The following is a 25,472-nucleotide window of genomic DNA, read 5'->3' on the forward strand; positions in this document are numbered from 1 at the left end:
TATGCATGAGATTGAGTTTTGAGTCTTAGGTTTAGGGTTTGGGAGAGAATTCCAACCTCTCGAATTGTAGGAATTGGGAGAAATCACGTACATCTTGAATCGTAGGTGCTTATCTAAGTATTCTCATTGAGTTTTTTAAATTACTGAAATAAAAAATTTGTTTGATACTAGTTTTTGTGGAGAATTGTTTCGATTTTCGTTTTGAATCATATCAAATTGATATCAGAGCATGTTTCTGAGAGCTCAGAAGTTCCTTTGTGACTGAACACCTCCGACATCAAATCCTAGCAAAGAAGGCCTTGACTTGATCGCAACCTACAGAAAGTTGTAACACGCGTCTTTCGTAAGTTGTGTCGTCTCTTTCCCATTTTTTCCGCGAGTACAACCATTGCAAGGCAAGCGATGAACGGATCACGACTTATTGAGACCCGAAACTCCCTTCTTCGCCTCCTCCCACACCGTTTGCATAAAATCACAATCAGAGCGAGCCGGGAAGGCCCCGTCATGAAGGAATTGTGGTTTACAGAGACCCGAAGCTCCCATCATTTATCTCCTCCTGCGTAACATAGCCGCATGCAAGGCATGTCGAAAAACGAAGGAATCGTGGCTTACTGAGACCCGAAACTCCCTTCTTCCCCTCCTCCCGCGCCATTTGCATACAGTTGCGATCAGAGCGAGCTGGGAAGGCCTTGAAACAAAGGAATCATGGCTTACCGAGACCCAAAACTCCTTTATCTTCCTTCTGCTCCGTCGTTGCTTACGGTCGAGATTAGAGCTAAATAGGCAAGCCTTCAAAAGAATTACAGCCAGTCGAGGATCCGCAACTCTGGTCCTTTTTCTCCTCTGTCTTCCCAACACAGACGAGATTAGAGCTAGCTAAGATGGCCACATAGGGACTGCGACGTACAAAGACCACAAACTTCTGTCTTTCTCCTCCTTCCACTCTGTCCTCGCAATACACTAGCGAGATGCTGGTGTCAACATCCAAGTCCCCAGAAGTCAGCGACCAAATCAGGCGTACCCTCGGAACGAAAGCTCATGTAATGGGAAGCTAATAACAGAATTACGAATTCCTGTTGGGATGCAAGCTAGCTGGGAAGCCAACCACAAGATCGCGAGTTTAGAAATCCTAAAAGAAACAATAACAGTAAAGAAAGTAGATGCTTTGGAGGATAAATTAGAAAAAGGTGTGAACCAAATCAAATTCAAGATGGAAGAAATGTTCATCGCCATAGAAAATAGATTTTTTTCCTTAAAAAGTCGAATGGAGGATAAATTTAAGCACACAAGGGAAATGCAAGAAATAATGAACAAGATAGTGGAGTTTCACACAAAACCAACACGATTCTCCACAAAAATTAGTACAAAACAGTTTTTTATTTCAATAATTCAAACAACTCAACGAGGATCAAAAAATAAGCACCTACGATTCGATTCGAGAGGTAGGTGATCCTGATCCCTCCCAATTCCTATAATTCGAGAGGTAGGAAATCTCTCCTAACCCCTAAATCTAAAATTCATAACTCAATCTCATGCATAAAAGCTAGCCCTAAATATAATAAGTCTATTTATACCCAACAATAACAATAATAATAAAAGACTAAATTGCCTTAGACCAGGCATAGACGTAACACAAACCAAACAGATGTCTCTCCTCCCATAAAATGTGTACTAATAGCTTCACTTGTCCTATAAATGACACCAACGTCGTTTTGTGAGTTCTATAGAACCTATTATCCAAAAGATTTCTTTTCTATCTTAGGTCAATGAAGGTGTAAAAAAACTCAGAGAGAGAGAGATATATAGAGATCCGAAGCTACCCTAAAATAAAAAACTTTTCACGCTATATCATTAGCAAATGTCTCTTACAGAGGTCTAAAACTAGTCAAGATTCTAAAAACAAGAATTTCATAGCTTGAGAGAAAATTAGAGGGGTCACAGGGGCTCTTTCTCCAGTGCGGTGCAATAGGGTAGGGATGCAGAGGAGATGTGGCCAAGTGAGGGGATGGAGAAAACTATGGGAATTAATGGAAGCGAAAAATAGTAATAATTGTAATATTGTCTAAATAGTTAATTGATAAAGGAGTATTCCATAGAATTAGCAGATAAATGCATAAAGAAAGTGGATTTAAGTGTCATGCATGTAAATCCGCCGAATAAATATTCATTGCATCAGAAACATAAAAGATTGATATGCCATGTCACATGGATTGAATCTCCTCTAGCTGAGTTTTATGTGAAATCCATAAATGTATGGACAAAGAAGTATTTGAAAAGAAAAAGTTAAAATCCAATAAGAAAATAATATTTCAACATTAAATAAAACGAGAAGACTCCTTGATCAGTTTTCTTCAAAATTCGATGGAGTAAGAACATGATACAATAAGAGCATATAGGCCTTAGTTGTTTGTCCGCAAAATTGGATTTTATTCCGTCTATCATTATAATAAATGAAAAGTAACTATTTTGAAATGTTGGTTGCTACATGCCAAATTTACCAAATAACATTTTAGATACCAAGCTCTAAGGATCAGTTTCATGAAAGTAGGTGAATGGTTTAAGATATTCAAATTTCTTTTTAGCAAAATGAAATGCAAGAATATTAGATCAGTTAAAGAAATTGACTACCTATTGCAGGGTAAGGATCAAGTATTAAAAGATGAAGGAGAGAAATGAAGAAAGCTTAAACGCAGCAAATTGTGTGAATGATGACATGACTAGGCCTGAATGACATGACTAGGTCTTCCCTTTAAACAACCAAAACCAAAACCAGTAAATTACATGGATTGCAGAAGATAACGTTAAAAAAACTCAATAAACTATTAATAACAGAAAGATGGGATTGGGTGAATCAGGCATAACATAGTTCACTAATGCACAAAGTTATAAAATAATAGTGGTGAGAACATTTAAAATAATAGAGGATATCTATTAGTGCTTAAGGCTGGTCATAAGACCATGAGTGAAATCCAAGTAAGCATATTGTTGCTGAGGCAGCATGTAGCATGATTTGCAGCCAAAAGATATCATGCCTACCAAGATGTTACATCCATGCCTAGTCTAAGGGCAAGTTCGTCTTTTGTACGACTAAAGATAATTTAGTCTTTTATTATTATTGTTGTTGGATATAAATAGGCTTATTATATTTAGGGTTAGTTTTTATGCATGAGATTGAGTTGTAAGTCTTAGGTTTAGGGCATGGGAAAGATTTCCAACCGCTCAAATTGTAGGGAATTAGGAGAGATCTCCTACTCTCGAATCGGAGGTGCTTATTTTTGTATTCTCATTGAGTTGTTTAATTTATTGAAATAAGAAATCTACTTTGCACTAATTTCTGTGAAGAATCATGTCGATTTTTATTCTGGATAGTATAAGAATTGACACAAGTCTCCAAATAAATTAGTACAAAAAATATTTCTTATTTTAATAATTCAAACAACTCAACCGAAATACAAAAATAAACACCTATGATTCGAGAGGTAGGTGATCTCGCCCAATTCCTAGAATTCGAGAGGTAGGAAATCTCTCACAAACCCTAAACCCAAGACTCACAACTCAATCTCATGCATAAAAACTAACCATAAAAATAATAATCATATTTATATCCGACAATAATAATAATAAAAGGCTAAATTGCCCTTACGAATACAAAATACAAATTTGCCCTTATACTAGGCATAGACGTAACATAAACCAAATAGATGTCTCTCCTCCAATAAAATGCGTACTGATAGATTCCCCTCTCCTATAAATGACAGCTCCGCCATTTTGTGAGTTCTATACAACCTATTATCCAAAAGATTTCTTCTCTAACTTAGGTCCATGAAGGTGCAAATGAACTCAGAGAAAGAGATATATATACAGATCTGAAGCGACCCTAAAATCATAAAATTTTCATCCTATATCATTAGCAAATGTCTCTTATAGAGGTCTAAAAACAAGAATTTCAAAGCTTGAGATAAAAGTAGAGGGGTCACAGGGTAGGGATGCAGAGGAGATGTGGCCAAGGGAGGGGATGGAGGAAACTATGGGAATTAATGGAAGCAGAAAATAGCAATATTTGTAATGTTGTCTAAATAGTTAATTAAAGGAGTAGTTCATAGAATTAGCAAATAAATGCATAAAGAGAGTGGATTTTAACTGTCATGCATGTAAATTCGCCGAATAAATATTCATTGCATCAAAAACATAAAAGATTGATATGCTAGGTCATGTGGATCGAATCTCCTCTAGCTGACTTTTTTTGTGAAATCAATAAATGTATGGACAAAGTATTATTTGAAAAAAAATTAAAATTCAACTAGAAAAGAATAGTTCAACATTAAATAAAAAGAGAAGATTCTTTAACCAGTTTTCTTCAAAATTCGATGGAGTAAGAACATGATACAATAAGAACGTATAGGCCTTAGTTGTTTTCCAGCAGAATTGGATTTCATTCCTTCAATGATTTATAATAAACGAAAAGTCACTATTTTGGAAAGTTGGTAGCTACATGCCAAACTTACCAAATAAATTTTTAAACACCAAGCTCTAAGAATCAATTTCATGAAAATATGTGAATGGTTTAAGATGTTCAAATTTCTTTTAAACAAAATGAAATGCAAGAATATTAGATAATTAAAGAAATTGACTACATTTTGTAGGGTAAGCATCAAGTATTAAAAAATGGAGGATTAAAAAGAAGAAAGCTTAAATGTAGCAAATTGCCTGAATGAAGACATGACTAGGCCTTCCTTTTAAGCAACCAAAACCAAAAACAGTAAATTACATGGATTGCAGATGATAACATGAAAAAACTCAATAAACTATTGATAATAGAAGGATGGGATTGGGTGAATCAGGCTTAACATGGTGCATTATAAGCACGAATTGACAATGTTATAAAATATGAACGGCGAGAACATTCAAAATAAGAGAAGATATCGATAGTGCTAAAGGCCGGTCATAGGACCGTGAGTGAAATCCAAGTAAGCATACTGTTGCTGAGGCATCATGTAGCATGACTTGCAGTCAAAAGAAATCATGCCTACCAAGATGTTACTTCTTCTAAAGCAAAGAGCACGCCGCCAACTGGAGCTCTAAAAGCAGCAGCAACCCCAGCTGCACATCCACAGGTCACCTTTCAAAAACCAAAAAAATGAAGAAAAAAAAGTTACATCAAATCAAAATTATATACAGGAGTCAAATCATAAGGATAGTCTGTATTGATATCCGTTAAGTTTCAATGCAAGCACTAACCATTGAAAAGCATGATATTCAATGGCCCGTGGAGGAAATTGAAAGATTTATACTTGCATTAGATATTGCAGCACCAAGCATGCATGCAAAAGACTGAAAAAAATCATTGATGTATTCAGAAGAACTTACTTCAGTTCCTTCCTATTTTGATTGAGATAAATTAAATCATGAAAGAGAGAAAGAGAAACAATGGGCTTATTTTTTCAACCAAATTAATGATAATATGATAAAAACAAAGTTTAGCAAGGGCAAGTTAATAAATCCAAACAGCTAGCATCCACCACACAGCATAAACGCCTACTCCTTTGTTTCCTACATGTCCCTCAGAAGCTTGGACACACATTTCTCAACCAAAAAAAAATGACACGCTCCACACTGTTGACTTCCCACAATCTCATTTTCTCCATATTAACCAACCATCCGTGAGTAGCCATACAATTGAGGATGATTTTTCCAAACAATTGTATATGCAGCAATGTAGCCATAACAAGATCATCAATTATTAAAACATAATTCCTGTAAGTTCAAAAAATAATATTCTTTACTTTATAATGTGAAAATGGATTTTTATTTACCAGGTTTTTATCAATGCCGTTAATAGCTGAGCAAGTACCAGCAGCAGCGTCCATATGCAACTTGCAAGTATGAATTACCATCCACAACTTTCATCATCTGTTCGCATTCTCAGGAAGTAGTCTATCGTGCATAATTCAGTTAAAAGTTGAGCTTTAAGCAATACAAATCTTTGAGAAGCCTTGCCACAGCAAGCCAATCTATAGAAGTGTATGTTAACACGATTTTTGGGTGCATTCTTCACACTAGGATCCTTTATATCTCACCTATTCTCTCTAGCCTATTTAGGAGATATCTTTCAAACATACACACTTAGATCTTCTATTGCGGCACATACACTAGGGCTGTCAAAAAAGCTCGTTGTTCGCGAACAGTTCGTGTTCGGTTCGTCAATGAGTTTGTGTTCGATTTGTTCGATAAGTAGACGAGACGAACATGAATAAATTATTTTTGTTCGGTTAGTTAAATGAACCAAACACGAACAATGATGCGTTCGTTCGTGTTCGAATCGTTATTGTTCGAAAAATAAAATAATTTAAAATAATTATATATAAAAAATTAAATTTTATAAATTATAATATATAGTAAAATAATAATAATAATAGTATATTAATATACTATATTAGTAATATGCTGAGATATATATTATATATTTATATAATATAAGTTATATAATTAATTTTTATATATTAATATTAGGGATGTCAAACTAGCTTGTTGTTCGCGAATAGCTCGTGTTCGACTCATTCGTTAAGAAACGAACACGAACAGTAACTTCACGAACAATTTCAAACACGAGCTTATTTCAAACGAATCGAACACGAACACAAGCTTTGTTCGTTCGTGTTCGGTTCGTTTACACCCCTAACATACACCCAATAGAAACCTTTCAAAGTTTATGGTCAATCAACTGATATTCTAGTTTTGACTCATTCCAATCAATTTGGATTACTAAAGACCTCATAGATTCACTCAATTTTTAGTACATACACTAACTGTTCGCTAGTTTCACATTCTCCTATTGATTGACTTAGTTAGATCTCTTTTCATATATTGGATTTTCTATCCTGGTCTTTTTATAAATCGAGCCCATCACTGACCAACTCATTAACCCAAGTACTATATACTACTTTGTCAACCTACGACTGACAAATCGACTACGCCAAACTCACTAACCTTCCCCTTACTAGACCATTGGCTTGGTCAAGTCCACCCATCACATAGAGACAAAAAACTCGGAACATACACGCAGCCAAATCAGCTCACATCCTACATTAGAGAGACCCAGGCTAATCAAGCTAAACTATAGATCAATCCTCAGCAAGTCTAGAGTTTAGACCATACAATCCACCCTGTGGCATAACCTAGGACTCCTAGGCTAGCCAAAAGACACTACATATTAATTCTAGACTCCTTAGACTTGGCTTGGCGTATCAGGCCAATTATAACTACCACCGAACCTTCTCTATTGGTTTTATGTTAACCCTTGGCCAAACCAATTTGACCTGAACCATATCAAGGACAGTGAGACCCACTCTCATGTCTCTAATCCAAAATGACCCACTTAGGACTCATTAATCAACCTTAAGCCTATTAGGTTAGATCGAGTCAACTTTAGATCAAATAGGTCTCGATTATCAAACATTGACCGATTACGACCTCCAAGGGTAGATTATAGTCAACTATAGCAAACCATAAGACACATTGCACCTGAACAAAAATTGTGTTAGTAATTACTTGCAACGAGAAACAAGAATTTCTAATAAGGCTGCAACAAAAAGGGCTACAAAATAGAAAATTAGGTGGGAAAAAAAGAACTATAGTACTGAAGATTTATAAGTTCTAGGCATTAGAATGATAAGAATATAAATTTTTATTAATAATGAGGCTCACTAATTCATGGGCTATCCTATCAATCAATGAGATGATAGCAATGATCCCATCAATCATGCGCTGAACGAGAGAATAAAGAGAGTGAGCAAGCAGATAAAATGGTTGGTAGGCTAGTAGTGCCAACAAAACGCATTTGTAAAGGTAGAAGACTTGTAAGATAGAAATTTCATAGTTGGGAGGCAAACAACTGCCGAAGTAATTCTCAATATTATTTATTTAAATATACCAAAAACTTATATTATGTGTGAAAGCTAATGTTCGCAATAGAAAATGTGGCCTAGAAATGATAAATTAGAAGGTTCACTTTGAAACTCACTCGACACGGCTTATTTGTCATTCTAATTCAAGAAAGTCTCACTTAAGAAAAAAACGAACGGTTTCCACCATATGATCAACCATAAATAAAATAGAGTTTTAGAAGTTTATCATTAACTATAAAATATCTCCGCGGAGCAAAATATTTTTAGAATTTTCAACTATGCCTATTTAAAATAAGGAACAAATTTTTAATAATTTAAATATATGAAAGGCATCAAATCGGATAACAATTTCATTAACATTACTAGTAATTTAAAAAGCATTAATTATCTATTTTTTATAATAGTTTGAATAAAATAAATACCGTCCCTATAAATTACCTAATTCATCCATTTTTTTAATCAATACTACAAATAAATATTGCTAAATATTCCACTAAAATAAAATAATAATAAAACTTTAGTTCCAACTATTTTTATTCCTAAAAACATATCTACATATTAAATTAACCACATATCAAAGCAAGCATTCGCCAAAGTGCCTAAGCAGCGGGCTCCATCACTATGACATTGCCAAGAATAGAACATTGATACAAGGTGCATAGCGTAAGGGCTCTCGCCTGTGTGATTAATTTTTTTAAGTATCCACAATCATATTATAACATGGAGAACTACAAAACTTGTAGCGCTCGGCTTTTATGTAACACTAGTGTTACAATCAAGAGTAAACAAATCAAGCTTTTAAGAGAGGATGGGTGAGGGGTAATTGAGCAAGCACCCTTAACTCTAATTATGACGAATTCAAAAGAGAAAAAACAAAAGGCAGAGTAAAGTGGATCGAAAGAGGAAGAAAAAGCAAATGGGATCGTGTGTGAGATCGAGAGCAGCACAGAGCGATCAGCGTTGCGAGACAAGCCAAATTGAGCTAGTGAAAGCAACCTTAGGCTTGTGTTCGAATACCCAAATCAACGAGCTAATGTGTGTTAAATAGAAATCCAATAACGAAGACGAGAGTGGCATGTATCGCAGGGCAGAGTAGATCGAGTGAGCCTTGTGCTCATGTTGGATATGCAAGGTGTTTGAATGGGGTAGTAAGAGATTGCAACCCCGCATGCTATAGCAACCGAGCGAGTGCAATTGTTGTTTCAACATCATGAATTGTAGCAATTTTTTTAGCAGGTGTTATGGTGTGTGCGAGGCCAATGAGCAGTGATATGGACAATTGAACTTTACGATTCTTGACTGAGTCAAAGCTTCTTGAGCACAAGCTAACTGAATGTCAAGAGGTAACTTATTTTATCTTAATTTGGTTATTATTTATAAAATGCATTATGGACTTTTCAATCTTTAGTAATGAAAATTTCATATTGATATATGATTCTATTAAATCAATTAATTTGATTAAGAAATTTTAATATTTAGAGCATAAATTCAAAATATCAAAAGACTTGAAATAAATTTCAACAACAACAAGACTTTATCCCACTAAATGTGGTTAGGTACATTAATTATTTTTCTTCGTTGCATCCCATTGAGCGCAGAGTTGTGAGTTTAGCTCGAAGATCGTTAATCATTCAAAAATTGATTTGAATTTTGGCTCTGATCGAAATCAGATCGAAATAAATGAGTCAAGCTACGAGCCAAAATTTTAGATCGAATTTTTTACAAGCCAACCCCAACTCAGCTCAAAATAGAATGGTTCGCAGCATTAGTGTTGTCAGGGTCATGAATTTAGCAAATTTAGCTTGAAGATCGTTAATGGCTCAAAAATCGATTCGAATTTTGGTTAGGATCGAGATCGGATCGAAATAAAAGAGCCGAGCTACAAGCCAAAATTATGGATCGAATTTTTTTCGAGCTGGTTTTGAGTCGACTCCAGCTCAACTCGAAATTGGATGAATAACAGCCCTAATTGAGTGTCATATTTTCACTGATTATAATAGATTAAGATCATTTTTCATATAAGATGCCCAAGACTTTTTAGGTCTACCTTTTCCTTTCTTAACATAAGTCGATTCTAAAACATGCTCTCATAATTGGGTCATCAAATGATCGACGTTTAATGTGACCAAACCATCAAAGATGATTCTCTCTGATCATGTCCGCCTCTGGAGCTACACCAACCCTACCTCGGGTATATTCATTTTGCATTTTGTCTATAAGTTTCAAGCCACTCATTTATCTAAGCGTTCTCATCTCAGCAACAATTAACTTTATTTAATGCTTCTCTTTTAAAGACTAACATTCTGCATCATAGAACATTGCAGGTGTCATCGCCATCTTATAAAATTTTCCTTTAAGTGGAATCAAAATATTAATCAATTTAATAAGAAATTAACTTAATTATTAAAAAGAGCAATGAGAACCAAAATACAGAAGTAAAATAATATTAATAATAATAATTGAAAAATAATTTAATTAACAGAAACTTGTTTGAATCTTAAAGTTTAATATTATGTGCTAAAGGTTCTTAGGGTTAACATAAAAGTTATCGTGATGTCAAGTTGGTAACTCAAATATTGAAAATTTAACGTGATAATTGAGATAAGTAATTATACTTCTTAATTACAATAATGTTTCTTACGTCTAAATTTATTCCCGATTTCAAATTTTCCCATTTATATTCTATACCAAAAAAATATAAACTACATCGTATCCTTCATATTGGCAAACATGAAAATGTGTATTTTAAATAATCGTATAATAATTTTTCTAGGAATGCATAAGTCTTTTACATGACTTTTACATTCAATTAGAATGATATTTATTCATTAATAGATGAATATATAGTGTCTCATAAGAAAATAATGTGTTTTGTAGAATAAAATGTAAATGTTGCATATATGAATAGTTTGTATGTGCATGAAGATAAAAGTTCACCCCCTTATGATACTAGTTGGAGACAACCGCATCGTAGATATGTTTCTAGCAACTTAAACAATCGTGAAATTTAGATCATGAATCATTATACTGACAAAAACATATCAGTCATGGGTGAGTAGGTATATTTCTATCTCAAATAGAAGACATGTTCAAAGCCCACCATGTTGATGGGGGTATCAATCGGCCAAAATTGTTTTATGTTATGTTTATAAGATGTTCCTAAGACGGATGTACAAATTTAAAAGTATGAAGTATAATAAAAGCTAAAACATTAAAAAATAAAACAAATGTTAATGCCTATAGAAATTATAGATTTCTTTCATAAGAAAATGACATTAATATTATTATATGATTTTTTTACGATGTAATAATACGATCACATATATATTGATTTCTTTGTATTGAATTAGTATAGATCTACTAGGTTATTTTAAATAACTCATTATGTTCTTTTAATATTCTAGGATAAAAATGAGAGATAGAAGACTAGATCATTAATGGGTAAACACAAGACCAAGGTATGCTATTCGAACACGAATTTTTGTTTTAACCAACTTTTGCTCTTTCTTTATTTTTGAATTTAAAATTATATAAAAACGAATTTCACCGTCCAAACATCGATTCTCGCTTCGAAATTCCAAGTCCCAGGGGTCGGGCCATGAAAAAAAGAACATCAGACAAAAGATTTAGATTAATAACATAAAACTAAATAATAGAACTAATATATTTGTGATTTTTAATCATAATTAATTTAAGTGATTTAAGTTAGGTTAACTCTAACTAGATAATTTTATTTTTATCTTAAACATATGGATGCTCAAGAGAAGATGAGGGATGCTCATGTGGCGGGAGAGAAATTATCACTCAAAACAAATGCTTCTATATCAAAGTTTAAAGAAAATAGAGGTATATTTGCTATGGATAAACATTTGAAGATTTTTTAGCTGATTTAATTTGAATGATAAATTTTTTAAGTGTTTTTAATTGTTAATTAAAATTATGATCAAATTTATACATTTTAAAGTTTTTGAACAGACTAACTGTAAATGCTGTCAATACCAGCTTATTAAAGTATATTATAAATATATGAAAAAACATATCTTTATATTAAATTTATTTTCAAGAAAATCAAATTAGTTTCGAAGTTCAAATTATATTATACATTTTTTTTAATTTTGAGTTGTTTAAAATTTTCAGTTTTAAACCAAATTATCAACTTATTTAAGAAGCAAATTTAAAAAAGTTAAAAATATAATCTTTTATTTATCATTTTATTATTTAAAAATATCAACTTTTCAAAAAAAAAAAATAAAACCGTCAATATCAATCTCAAGCTAAGATGAAAAAAATGAAGATATTTTTAAAATTAATAATTTGTGCCCTTGTTGAAAAAAATTTGCAGGCGTAGCCCCTGATTATATACACGAACAGTTTGTATATGTATCATGATAGGAATTCATTGTCTTGCGATATTGGTTGGAACGACAATGCACTCGCACATGTAGATGTTTTCCAACTATTTAAGATAATTATGAAATTTAGATCACAAACTATTGCGCCAACGAAAATATATCGATCAGGAGTATGTTATGTTATGTTTAAGAATATGAAATACATTAGAAGCTAAAATATTAAACTTCGAAAAAGAAAAACAAATGTTAATGCACATAAAAATTTTAGATTTCTTCCATGAACAAAAGACAATGATATCATTATATGATTTTCTATAAGATACTTAATAAATTCAACATACATATTGTTCATTGGTTTATTATAGTTTAGAAGTCTAATTGCTTCATTGGAATATTTTAGATAACTCATTATATTATTTTAATATTTTCATATAAAAATAAATGATATAAGAGAGACTGTGTATCGTAGACGGGTCAAGGCTAGAGCAAGGTATGTTGTTTTAATATATATATATATAATATATATATATAGCATTTTTTCTCTCTTTCTTTGTTTTTGGATTTGGAATTACTAATTAAAGTTGAATTTCATAGTTCAAACGTCTGTTCTGGTCATGAATATTTCAAGTTCCCGAGATGGGTCATGACAAATCTAATGATAGGAAGAGAATATGGGTGATAAAGAAGATGAAATAGATACTAGCAAAGATTAGATTAACAATTTAAGTTTTTATTTGCTTGTTCAAATCTGAAAAAAAAAACTTTAGAACCTTGTAACTTTGCCTCAAACACTCTACCCAATAAAATTGTTATTTACATAATTTGAATGAAACAAAAGTTGTAAATATTTTTTCCCCATCTACATTTTAATTATGTTTTCAGAGAAATATCATATTTTATGCTATAAAAGTATGAAATTATTTATAGCTTCAGTTCGCCTAAGTTGATGCCTAATGCCTTCGTCACTGGGATGTCTTGCCACCCTGAAGGCGTATAGCATACTTAATAAAATATATTTTATCATTAAATTTTAGTAATTAAATCCTTAAGCAACTTTTTAAATTGTTAAACTTTTAGACTAAAATAACCTTGTGTATTGACATTGACATTTATAATTCAACATTATTCTGTTGATTCAAGAAATACCAGTAACGCAGAATAAATAAAAAAGAAAATATAATAAAAAATAAGACAGCATGAATTCTAAACACAAAAATAGAAATATCACTTCAAATAGTGTGCATAGAGATAAGATGCAAAATAGCACCAATGCCTCAAAGCAAATGCATGCCTTCATCTATGAGTTATTGAGGTACTGTTAATTTTAAATTTGACTCTCATTTATTAAAAATAGCAATTAAACAGAAATTAAAGTAATTAATTTACAAAACATATTCCATGTAATCAGATTCGATTGGCATGATTAGTTCAATGCAACACGCATGCCAAGAGTTACAAGAGACTCATAATTGCCCGCATTGTAATGCAAAAAAAATTGAGATTAGACCTCAAAGCTCACGATAAAAAGTTAATAACCATATATTAGGACTAATTAATTTTTCATTTTAGTGCTTGACAAAAAAACCATTGTGAGTTAGGATGTTATTTTAAATTTAATTTCTATTTCACAATAGTATAATCATAAACTATTTCAAACTGTTATTACATGCAAATTTAAAATATACTAACTTTAATTTTTGAATGAAAACATTGCCTACATGCATTTAGAGAATGGACATTTTTCCTGGTTCAGCATAAAAGGCCATGAACAAAAGAAATTTAAGGTTCAGCCATTTCACATTCCAAAGGATCTAGAAAAAACAAAAACAAAAACAAAAAAAAACTAAATATTTTTTTATAAAAGCAACTTACGAGATCACGCCTTTCTCGATCACTCTCAAATGGGCGTAGCCATGATGAACTGAAATGATATTTTGTAGACCCGCCCTGCAGTCAGCCAAATCATTGTGATGCAACCATGTTAGCCAAGTGGAAAACTATATATTAGCAAATAGCAATTTGCTAAGATACAATCATCATTAGAGTAGAAGCATCTAACCCGCCTTCAGGTCAGTGTCTTACTCCTTCCCATTTCAATGTTGTTTCGATATGTCAACAAAATGTTTCATATTAATTTACTTTAAACAAAACTTTCAGCAAATTTTATTTTAGTAAATAAAAGAAATTATATGATGAATTCTGGAAATATAAAAAAGAATGTGTATCAAAACTACAAGCATCAAGAGAAAGCAAAACTAGTATAATAGAATTCGTCCTAATCAGCATCATTACTGACCTTACCCCAAAATTTTGCAGCCAGCACTTAAACATAAGAACCTGTAAATACATTTACACATGTGGAACTATTTTATTTCATAAAAGCTCCTGGAATGGCACAATTCAGAAGGAAGATGCAGAACTTTCTAAATAAAGTCTCTAGCAAACGATTAACCAAAAGAAAAAATTAAATCCTGAAACTTCAAAAAACATACAATTCTTAAATGCAAATTGGTATACAAATTAAAAGAAACATCCTGGTTGTGTTCAAGATGAGGCCTGCAACTAACTAGTGACGACAGGGACTTTATTGAAAAACAATGAATCCGAGTGATTCATATGGTGAGAGAGATGAATGGGCCAACAAAAAATGAAATTCCTTTCTATAGATGAATGGGCCAACAAAAAATGAAATTCCTTTCTATGTTCATGGATTGAATGATATGCCTTGTTACTAAAATCAGCGAACAAAACACAACGAAACGGCAATAGATAGGAGGAAGAAACACAAACAAGGGCTGCTCCTACGAAAATCAAAGTAAAACAAGCAATATACAAGGTTGATCTACTTTCAAGAGGTAGATCATCTCTCCCGCACCCTAGACGTCGTTAGGAACACCACGAAGAAAGAAAAACAAAAACAAGCATAAAAGAAAGCAAACACTATGTTCCCCTTAATAGAATCCCCTTATAGCATTTCAAAGATTTCCCTTCTTAACTTTACCTGCAAACTCCTTTAATTTATCCTCCTTACATAGGTGATTATGGCCCTGGTGGAACCCAAACTTTCCTTTCTCTCTTCTGCGACTCCATCAGTTTGCTCCCTTTCTTCTCGTCGCCAATACCGGCCAACCTATGTGTCGGTTCCACTGCTTCCAGCTGGACTGGTGCGTGTAAGGTTTAAGAGGACGTAATAGTACTCCCTTCCCAAAAAAGTGTCTTGTTCTCAAGGTGGAGGAACTGAAACTGCTTCTGGATCACCTAGCATTCTCTTCCATTTGACCACTACCTCCTTTGCCCCCTAAACCTTGACACACTGATTCGATCTCTAACGGTTCCAAAATCACATCCAAGTCTTTTGTCAATGTTGGCGGTAATGTAGGCGAGGGTGTACTGTGATACATGGAAGACCGATTGTAATGCAGATAATGGAGGTAACCTAAAACGGTAGGTTACCGCCCTGATGCGTGTCATCACCTCATAAGGCCCACAGTATCTTTGTGACAGTTTCTCGCTCCTCATAGCCAATGTATTTTGTCGGTAGGGCCTCAGCTTCTAAACCATATTCCCTGTCTGAATTGCACTTCCTTCATGTGCCCATCCGCTTTCCTCTAAATGATTTTTTGATCCCTCAGAGATGTCTCTTGAGTTTTGCTAGTATCCTGTCCCTCTCCTCCAAGTATTGATCAACGTTGGATACTTATGTAATGTTATACTCATAATGTATCAAGTGAGGTGGATCTCGCCCATACAATATATTGAAAAAGGTTGTATGTTCTGCGGTGTGGTAACCAATATTTGGCGCAATCCACTTAGCCCATGACTTCAAAGTATCATATACAAAATAATGCGGGCATGTCTCCACACTTCTGTTGACCACATCCGTTTGCCCATCGGTACGGGGATGATATGCTATGCTCCTCTTGAGGACTGCCCCTTGCAACCTGAACAACACTTTTTAGAAGTGGCTAAGAAACACCTTGTCCCTATCTGAAACAATTGATTATAGTACTCCGCGCAAACAGATCACTTCCCAGATAAACATCGTCACGACTAAGACCGCTATGTTGGGATGTCGTAAGGGAATGAAATGTGCATACTTACTCAGGTGATCCACAACCAACATGATCATCGTGAACCCTTCTGATCGTGGCAATCTAATGATGAAATTCATCATCACTTTTTCTCAAACCTTCCCCGATAATGCTAATGATTGTAGTAACCCTCCCGGTGTCTTGGTCAAGTACTTGCACCGCTGACATACATCGCATTTTGCCACCATATCCTCATTGTCTCTGAGCATCCCCATCAAAATAAAGTTCTGCCACCAAACATTTGAAGGTCTTCTGCGCTCCTGAATTTCCCTTGATCACACAACCATGAAACTCCTGTAATAATCTGGGATTATACTCCGACGACTTAGGTAGAGCACGAATCGCCCCTAGTGGAGCAATTGTTGTCCCCTCAATGCATATCCTGGGCGATTGTTCGGATCTTGTAATAACTCGGCTCTTATCATCCTCAGCTCCCCATCCCTTACATTCTCTTGTCTCATGGCTTCCCAGTCTAGGATGAATCAAATCGATAAGGTCTTCAATTGAGGTTTATCCACCTTTTTCGGCAATGCGCCAGTTCTCTTGTCTCCAATTTTAGCCAATACTGAATCTCAAAATCATACCCAGTAGCTTAGACAACAATCTCTTATGCACATCAGTCACCATCCGCTGCTCCAGAAGATTACTTTAAACTCCTCTGATCTGTCCTGACCAAAAAAGTGTCGTTCTAACAGGTAGGGCCGCCACTTATGCATGGCCAAGACAATTGCCATTAATTCTCATTCATACATTGACTTTAACCTCACTCTAGCAGTAAGAATCTAGCTGAAGTAAGCAATCGACAACTGATCTTGCATGAGCGCTGCTCCCAATCTGTAGTCTGATGCATCTGTCTCCACCACGAAATTTTATTGAAATCTGGAAGTGCTAATACTGGGACGTTTCAGCTATTCAAATGTTTATGTTGCTACTTCCCCCATTTGAAATAATATTTCTTCAGATGTTCCGTCAGTGGTCATGCTATCATCTCATATCCTCTCACTAACTTCCGACAGCATCCGGTGAGACCAAAGAATCCTCTCAACTTCTTCAAACTCCTCGATGTAAGGATCAATCAACACTAGCCTCGATCTTGGACCAATCCACCGTTGCCCCCATTTTGGATGCCACATGCCCTCGGTACTTCACATGCAACTATGAAAGAACATTTCTTCAAGTTGACATACAACTAGAGCTCCTTCAATGTATCTAGAATTGTCCTTAGGCGCCCCACATGCTCTATCTCTGTACGACTGTAGATCAAAATGTTGTCAAAGAAGACTAGGACAAATTTCCAAATGTAAGGTTGGAACACCCTATTCCTGACGGACTGAAATGTCCTCGGAGCGTTGGTGAGGCCAAACGGCATCACTAAGAACTCATAATGTCCTTCATGTGTCTTGAACGTTGTCTAGTGCATATTCGTTGGGTTCATCCTGATCTAGTGGTATCCCGACTTAAGATCATTTTTTTTTAGAAAATGACTAACTCATAAAGCTCATTCAATAACTCATCAATCATAAGAATAAGAAATTTGTCCAACACCATCTCCTTGTTCAATGTTTGGTAGTCCACGCAGAATCTCCAGTTATCATATTTTTTTCACAGACAGGACGTCACTGAAAAAAGGACGCACTAGGCTTGATAATCCCGATCTCGAGCATCTCTTTGATTAGCTTTTCTCTCTCATCCTTTTCAATCTGGGGGTACATGTAAGAAATAAATTTGATGGGAAAAAAACCCTCCTTCAATGTAATAGTGTGCTTGTGCTCCATCGAAGAATGTAACCCGCTTAGCTGCGGGAAGACATCGGTATACTGCCGTAGGAGCTGTTGGACCCTTCTCTACCAATTCTGAATCTTGAATCTCCTCAATGCCCTGCAACTCCACCAAGTAGCCCAGTCTCGCTCCCCGAATCGACTTAACCATGGTTTTGAGTGACATCATGGTTATACAAAAGCTAGCATCTCCTATCAGCATCACTTTCCTACCTTCCACTTGGAACTCCATCATCAAGGACTTTCGATCCATCTTCATCTCTCCAAATGTTCACAACCACTTCATCCCCAAAATCACATTTTTGTTGCCCAAATCTAAAGGAAGTCTTATACCACCCGTACGTCATGCAGTGTTAGAACCCTTGTATTATCCCCAATTTTTTTACACATTCCCTGTTCTAATAAGGATGTCGAAGCTCCCTGTAGTCACCAGCTTCAACCCTAGCTCCTTCACAGTCTGATTTGAGATAAAATTATTATATTTAGCCCTGCTATCCACCAACACCACCACCGGTTGTTCCCCGATCTATCCCCTCACCTTCATGGCGTGATTCGAGGTAAATACCATCATCAAATTGAGGGACACCTTCACCACATCCAAATGCATATGCTCCTCTTCCGTTGTTACCTCCTTCTAGTTCCTCACTCTCTGTATTCTACTTTTGAACAAAAAGAACCTGAAGGGCGCGCTACTTGCAAAGGTGTCCTGGGGCGTATTTCTCTTCACAGCGGTAGCAATTGCACTTCTACATTTTTGAGGCGTTTGAAATTACCCCTAGGCCGGTGTCTGGTACTCTTTTCCTTCAGCGTCTCTTGCTGAAATGACACCGTCTAGGTCCTCGGTATCGTGACTGTCGCGGTGTTCTTGTAGAATCCTCTAATGTTGTCACCATTGTCAGTCTTCTCACATGTTTCTTATCCTCTATCATATGGTCGAGCTCCATCATTTCCCTCAATCCCCACGGCCTCGAGGGACAGATGATTGCTTGTATGTCGGGCTTTAGGCTTTTTAAGAAGTTCCCTGCCAGTCCTGCTATAGAAATCCCCCTCAATCTTCCTGATAAGAGCTTGAACTTCTCTTGGTATTTCATAGTTGTTCCCTCCTGAGTTAAAGAATATAATTGCTCGAGTAGATCTCCTTCCCGAATGGCTCGGAAACGCTCCAACAAGCGATTCTTAAACTCCTCCCACGAGTGCATAGGATACCTTGCCTACATGCACTGGAACCACGCTAAAGCCTTACCTCTAAGCATAATCCCGCTATCATGAGCTCCTCTTCCTCAGTCAACCAGTTGATTACAAAGTATCGCTCCACACGATATACCCATCCATGTGCATCTTCCCCTTCAAAGATTGGCATCTTTAGTTTCCCGACCCTTGCATCTCCACCCCAACTTCCTCTCCCTCTAAGATTTCCCCCCATATATCTAGGGTAAACTCCCTCCTGCAGTCATAGGCATACCCCGACTTCTGATTCTCTCATTCCTCCATCATACTCTTTTGTGTCCCTTCCACCATCCCTTCTCTAAATTTTGGCCCATGCCCTCCATCGGAAGTCTCCACTCCCACGCCTCTCGGAATCCTAGGGGGACGCCCTTGTATGTAGATTATATCTTCTTTATGGTTTTCTCGCTCGATCTCCTTCTATTTTGACATGGACAAGGATTTCCTGATTAACCCTTGGTTAGGATTTGCAATTGGAGTGATCGACACGGCCTTGGATTGCATCTTCGTGAGCTTTTTCATCATCTCCCGCATTTCCCCTATGTCTTCAAATCCATCATTCATTCGACATTCCATAAAAGAAAATTTGTCCTCCACGGTAACAAATATTTCTTCCATTCCCAATCAGAATTGTTCTACCTCTCCTTCTAGCAAATCAATTTTCTTTGTTGTCATCCCACCAAAATCTATGCTCTGATGCCAATTTGATATACCATGATACCAAAATTAGCGAACAAAAACAACGAAATGGAAAAAAAAAGGTGGAAGAAAAATAAACAAGGGCTGCTCTTACAAAAATCAAAGGAAAACAATCAACATAAAAGGTTAATCTAATTTTCAAGAGGTAGATCATCTCTCCCACACCCTAAACGTCGCTAGGAACATCACATAAAGAAAGAAAACAGCAACCAAACAAAAACAAGCACAAAATAAGAAAAACCCTACGTTCCCTCTCAAATAAAATCCCCTCACAGCATTTCAAAAATTCTCCTTAACTTTCCCTCCAAACTCCTTTAATTTCTCTTCCTTGCATAGGTAATTATGGTGCTAGTGGACCCCACCCTTTCCTTTCCCTCTTCTCCCTCTATCCACTGCCCTTCATCCCAACGCCAAGACCGGCCCCCTCATAGCATTTCAAAAACTCTCCTTAACTTTCCCTCCAAACTGCTTTAATTCCTCCTCCTTGCATACGTGATTATGGCCCTAGAGGTACCCCACCCTTTTCTTTCCATCTTCTACGGTTCCCTTTGTCCGCTCCCCTTCTTCCCAGCGCCAAGACTGGCCCACCTATGGGCAGGCTCCACTGCTTACAGCCTGAGAGGGCATAACATTGACCTCCAACTGGAGGAAAGAGAAAAAATTCGCCCATGAAGCGTCTACACTTTTGCTCATTTAGTTCATATTTTTGTATTGTATGTTTAAGAAAAAACATTACATAAACCGGGCAGCTGCGCATGAGTGCATAAAAGCATATGTTTTTTTATGAAAAAAAAAGGGGGCTCTCCAAACATGAGCAAAGAAGCAGTGAACAGGTAAGAAGTTTGCTGTATGGAATAAAATATATAGGCGCCATTTTGTATGATGGATATGTTTTGGACCATGTCACGTCTATCAGCCTACTTATCATACAACAATGACTCAAACCACCATAAGGCATTTGAAAACTAGGACACTGTTTTCACATATATATAATGAAGTGGAATTCAACTGGAGAGTAGATTGAGCAAAGAAAATAAGCACCAAAGCTATACTTGACCAAGAAGAGAAGCAATACAGGCACCAGTGTGAACAAGTGGACCTTCTTTGCCCAGTGCAAGCCCTCCTCCAACTGAGCCAATGCTTCCAAATATCTGCAGAGCAAATAAAAGAAATATTTTATAATGTATTCACCATTAGCAAAAAACTAATAAAGGGCAGGGAAGAGGAGCTGATAATCCAGACCTTTCCAATCAAAGTTCTAAAGAGAAGAATTCCATGTGTATCAACTCCTATATCAATGTTCAACTTCATCATAGTTCCAAAAAGAATCTCAATCATATGTAAATAAATAATACAAACCGTTTAGGTAACCCTTAATCTCTGGGATACCAGATCCTGCTGCTGCTGGAGCAAATTGAGTCACGATAAATACAGAGGTAAAAACTAGAGCGACGTTGAATATAGCATATACCAAGAAACCCAAAATGTAGGAATGCTGTATAATAGAGAAAGTCACGGCATATTTCCAGCCAGAGAAGTTCTCAACAGCTAGATTAATAAACACTGCAGCTAATGCAGTCCCTGAAAAAATATAAAGAACAGAGGGAGGGAAAAATTAATCTTGAATGTGGCAAGCTATAGAAAAGAAAGCAGTGAAGTAAAATACCCAACATGTATGTAAAGTAGATAAGGCTAAATCAATGACCAAACAGCTAGCAAAGTAAGAAAGCAGTGAAGTAAAATACCCAACATGTATGTAAAGTAGATAAGGCTAAATCAATGACCAAACAGCTAACATATTAATGGGATTGAAGGTAGAACTTGCTAAAATACCATTGAAATAACAGGGGATTTAGCTGGACTTCATTGAACAGAGAAACATGACAGAGCTCTTTAAATGATATAGGACTAACTATAACTTGGGTATATTTGAACAACTCTCTCACCTAGTTGCCTCTGGCCGCCCCTTCTTTTCCTAATACTTTCAAATTTAATTCTACCTTCATGCTTTCTTAGGGCGGTGATTGCTCTAGTTGTCCTCAATTTACAACAAATTCAACATCACATTCTCAATTTCACCACATGCTTTTTGCATCAATGATATTCAGATGACCAAACACTAGGATCCATATAGCATAGTCAATCTAATTGTAATTTATAAAAACTAACCATTTAGACTTCAAAATACATTATGATCACGCAACATTTAAGAAACACTTATCTATTTTAACCAGTCATGAAAACTAAGCTTTCAAATGTTGAAGATTATTTGATATTCAACAGCAATATTCGAAATTAACCTTTGATCCGTATGATGATAAAAATTAAAAGATACACTTTATTTATATTTATTGAATAAGCTCAGCTCTAATTGATTTCATGAAGGTGAACAGAAGAAGTAGCTTCACACTTCTAATGTCACAACAAATGTTGCTTGGTTTTATAGTGCTAAAAGCACTTGCATTAGTTTATAATGCACCAAAGAAAAAAGTGGGAAACTTCTTGTCATTGCCCTTGCCAAGCAAGCACTTATAGCTATAGCCAACCAAAGCTTTGAATCTACCCTTAATTAATATAAAAAATTACAGATTTCCCTTACAAGCAAGAAAATTGATCGTAAAATTATAAAAACAAAGCCATTGTAATAATTTAATCTTTCACTAGCGATTAGAAATCTGATCCAGAAATTGGAAATGGAGTCAAAATGGTCATTACGGCTGTAATAGGTGCGGTAAAGACTGCATTGGGGGTTGAACTTTTAAAACATCAATAGTAATGTAGCTTCACACTTCTGATTGTCGCCACTAATGTTGCTTGCTTTTATGGTACTTAAAGCATTTGCATCAGTTTCAAATGCACCAAACACAAAAGTCGGAAACTTCTTGTCATTGCCCTTTCCAGGCAAGTACCTATAGCTATAGCCAACCAAAGGGCAAAATCTAACATTCAATTATCATAAGAAATTACAAATTTCCCTTGCAAGCAAGAAAATTGGTGGTAAAAATACAAAAATAAAGCCATTGTGATAATTTAATCTTTCATTAGCGAATTGAAATCCAATCTAGAAATTGTAAATGTAGTCAAAACAGTCATCACGGCTGTAATTGGTGTAGTAAAGGCTGCACTGGGGGTTGATATTCTAGAACATCATTACTATGGATACATTCCCGCAACATCATCTCACCCCACGTCCTTTAAAAATAAAAAATCATTAGAGTCCTATTTCTTGATTCTCCTTAAATTGTCAACCTCTTCATCATCTTTTCAATTAAAATATAAAAATTGCTACTTTAAACAATAAAACACATTGTAGTCCCATCCAACTTTTGCTGAGATCTCAATTTTTTCTAGCTAGAAAGCCCTCAACCTCCTTGGCAAGTTTAGTAAGAGAATAAAATTTAAGCAATGAACATCATTTTAACAGTCAACAGGGATAAGCAGACACTGAAAAAAAAAAGGTAAGGATCAGACACAAGCAAAAGATTTCATGTTTTTAACTCAGTGTTCCTCATCATGCATAAAATTAGCTAAAAGATGACATAACCAAAAAGGAAAAAAAATATTTCAATCAGCACCTTATTCAGCCATCTTCATTGTAAGTAGATAACCATGTGATGAAATCAAAGACTATTGTAATTTTTTTAAAAGCTTCTGAATCAATCTTTTAGTTTCTAAAAAAGGTTTGCAACTTCAGCCCAATATTCTACTGATGCAGTGCAAAAAATAAGCAATATAAAATTTCAAAAATGTGCTACAATTTTTTGCATATATTATAGAACTGCTTTGTGATTTGGACATGCAATCTTTTATATGCAATCTTAAAGTCCAATTTAGGTGTAAATTCAATATTTAAGATTAGAAAAAAATAAAATTACAAGTTGAAACAAAATATCTTATTTTTATAAAGAGCAATTAGCATGTCATCATCATCATTAACCTTATCCTTCAGCTTTTCCAAAAGCCCTCTTTCTTTGTTAAATACTGTTGTGTTATGAGTTAACAAAAATCTATGGACAGCATATCTCTTCTAAAAATAAAAAAATGCAACCATTTCAAAGTGTTTCATGCAGTCATATTATTCAAGAATACAAAACTACAGCAAACCAAACAATACAAGAGTACTTTCTTGATATATGATGCCTGAAATCCTGCATCTATCATACATTCATGATACGTTACATTAACCAGGTAACCTGGGCATTATTTTCCTCTTGAATGGCTAAGCAAATTTGCTTTACTTTCTTGATTATCGTTCGTTTCTGGAGTTAATAGTGAAAAACCTAAAGAAGTTGCGGGCCCTGGTCCAAAACTAAACACCTACAGAGCTCCGTAACTTATAAAAGACAGGTAGACACATGAAATAGGCTTTAGCTAAACATTAAAAGATAAACTGTCAATGCCCGGCAGCCAAAAAACACTTATCAGGATAACACGGAGCATATCAGAAAAAAAAAAATTAGGGTTGAAACCAATAAAACTAACCGACGCCAATTAACAAGGCGATCAGCCATTTCAGCATTGCATAGTACCAATTGAACAACTTGCTCCTCTTTGCCTATAACATCTCAAAACCAAAAATCAAACGGAGATATCAATAAAATGGAAGCATAAACAACACGGCGGAATCCGTCATTGTCAGACCTGCGCCTCCCTGTAAGCGTAATTCTCGATGACTTCGTAATCAAGGCTCTCCGCACCTCCGATGTCATTCATTATCCTTTCGTGCCCCTCCGTCTCCGCGTCATCGGAGCTCGGCAGACGCGACCAGGCAAGCTTCGCCGTCTCAATCCCGTTTTGGAAGTGGTTCGAAAGCATGATTCCTGAAAGAGGAAGCGCACTGCGGGAGGATCAGATCCTTCGAACGCTGCAAACCCGCAAATCGGAGATCAATGGGATCTTGTTCTGTCACGGAACAGAGATGCCGGGTGGTTGATAATTTCGGCGGGGTAGAACGGTAGGAGGAGAGGTCGGTGATAATTCAATTTTGCGTAGAATGAGGTCCTCGGCTCCGGGTTCACCGGGGAGGGCTTTTTATTTATTTATTTATTCTTTGATAAATATCTAAAGGCCCCATTGTTTAAATACATATCATATAGTTCCTTTATATTTATCTAGTACCTAAAGTTTACACTTTTAATAATTTATGATGTACTAGACTTAAAAAAAAGGAAAGTAATATAATAAAAATTTTTATTTATTGTTGCAAATATGTTATATATATATATATATATATATATATAAGAATATATTACACAAATTCTTGACATTATATCCAAAATATCACTATAATTGTTGTTTATTGGAAAATTGGCTACAAATGTCAATATAATTGTAACATTAACAGTCATATACAAAAGTCATTTGTTTGTTGTTGCACGTGCAGTAGTTGATCACAAAAGTCGGGATTAAAAATTGTAATATCAT

At 35.4% G+C, this 25,472-nt stretch overlaps 1 protein-coding gene across 1 annotated transcript in view; it reads right to left on the reverse strand.

The window, feature by feature from the left end:
- Positions 1–25,079, reverse strand: part of LOC110031679 (chloride channel protein CLC-d) — a 42,782-nt gene extending 17,703 nt beyond the window's left edge. The window contains exons 1-7 of the mRNA XM_020735009.1: positions 24,690–25,079; positions 24,531–24,603; positions 21,408–21,629; positions 21,291–21,337; positions 21,101–21,199; positions 14,129–14,203; positions 5,031–5,119 (exon numbers count right to left, since the gene is read on the reverse strand). Of these exons, the coding sequence (XP_020590668.1) occupies positions 5,031–5,119; positions 14,129–14,203; positions 21,101–21,199; positions 21,291–21,337; positions 21,408–21,629; positions 24,531–24,603; positions 24,690–24,863 (779 nt within the window). The 5' untranslated portion in view covers positions 24,864–25,079. The remainder of the gene's footprint in view (positions 1–5,030; positions 5,120–14,128; positions 14,204–21,100; positions 21,200–21,290; positions 21,338–21,407; positions 21,630–24,530; positions 24,604–24,689) is intronic.
- Between the last annotated feature and the right edge of the window lie 393 nt (positions 25,080–25,472).

This window comes from Phalaenopsis equestris, unplaced genomic scaffold (assembly GCF_001263595.1).
Source record: "Phalaenopsis equestris unplaced genomic scaffold, ASM126359v1 Scaffold000840, whole genome shotgun sequence".
In the NCBI taxonomy this organism is placed as follows: domain Eukaryota; kingdom Viridiplantae; phylum Streptophyta; class Magnoliopsida; order Asparagales; family Orchidaceae; genus Phalaenopsis; species Phalaenopsis equestris.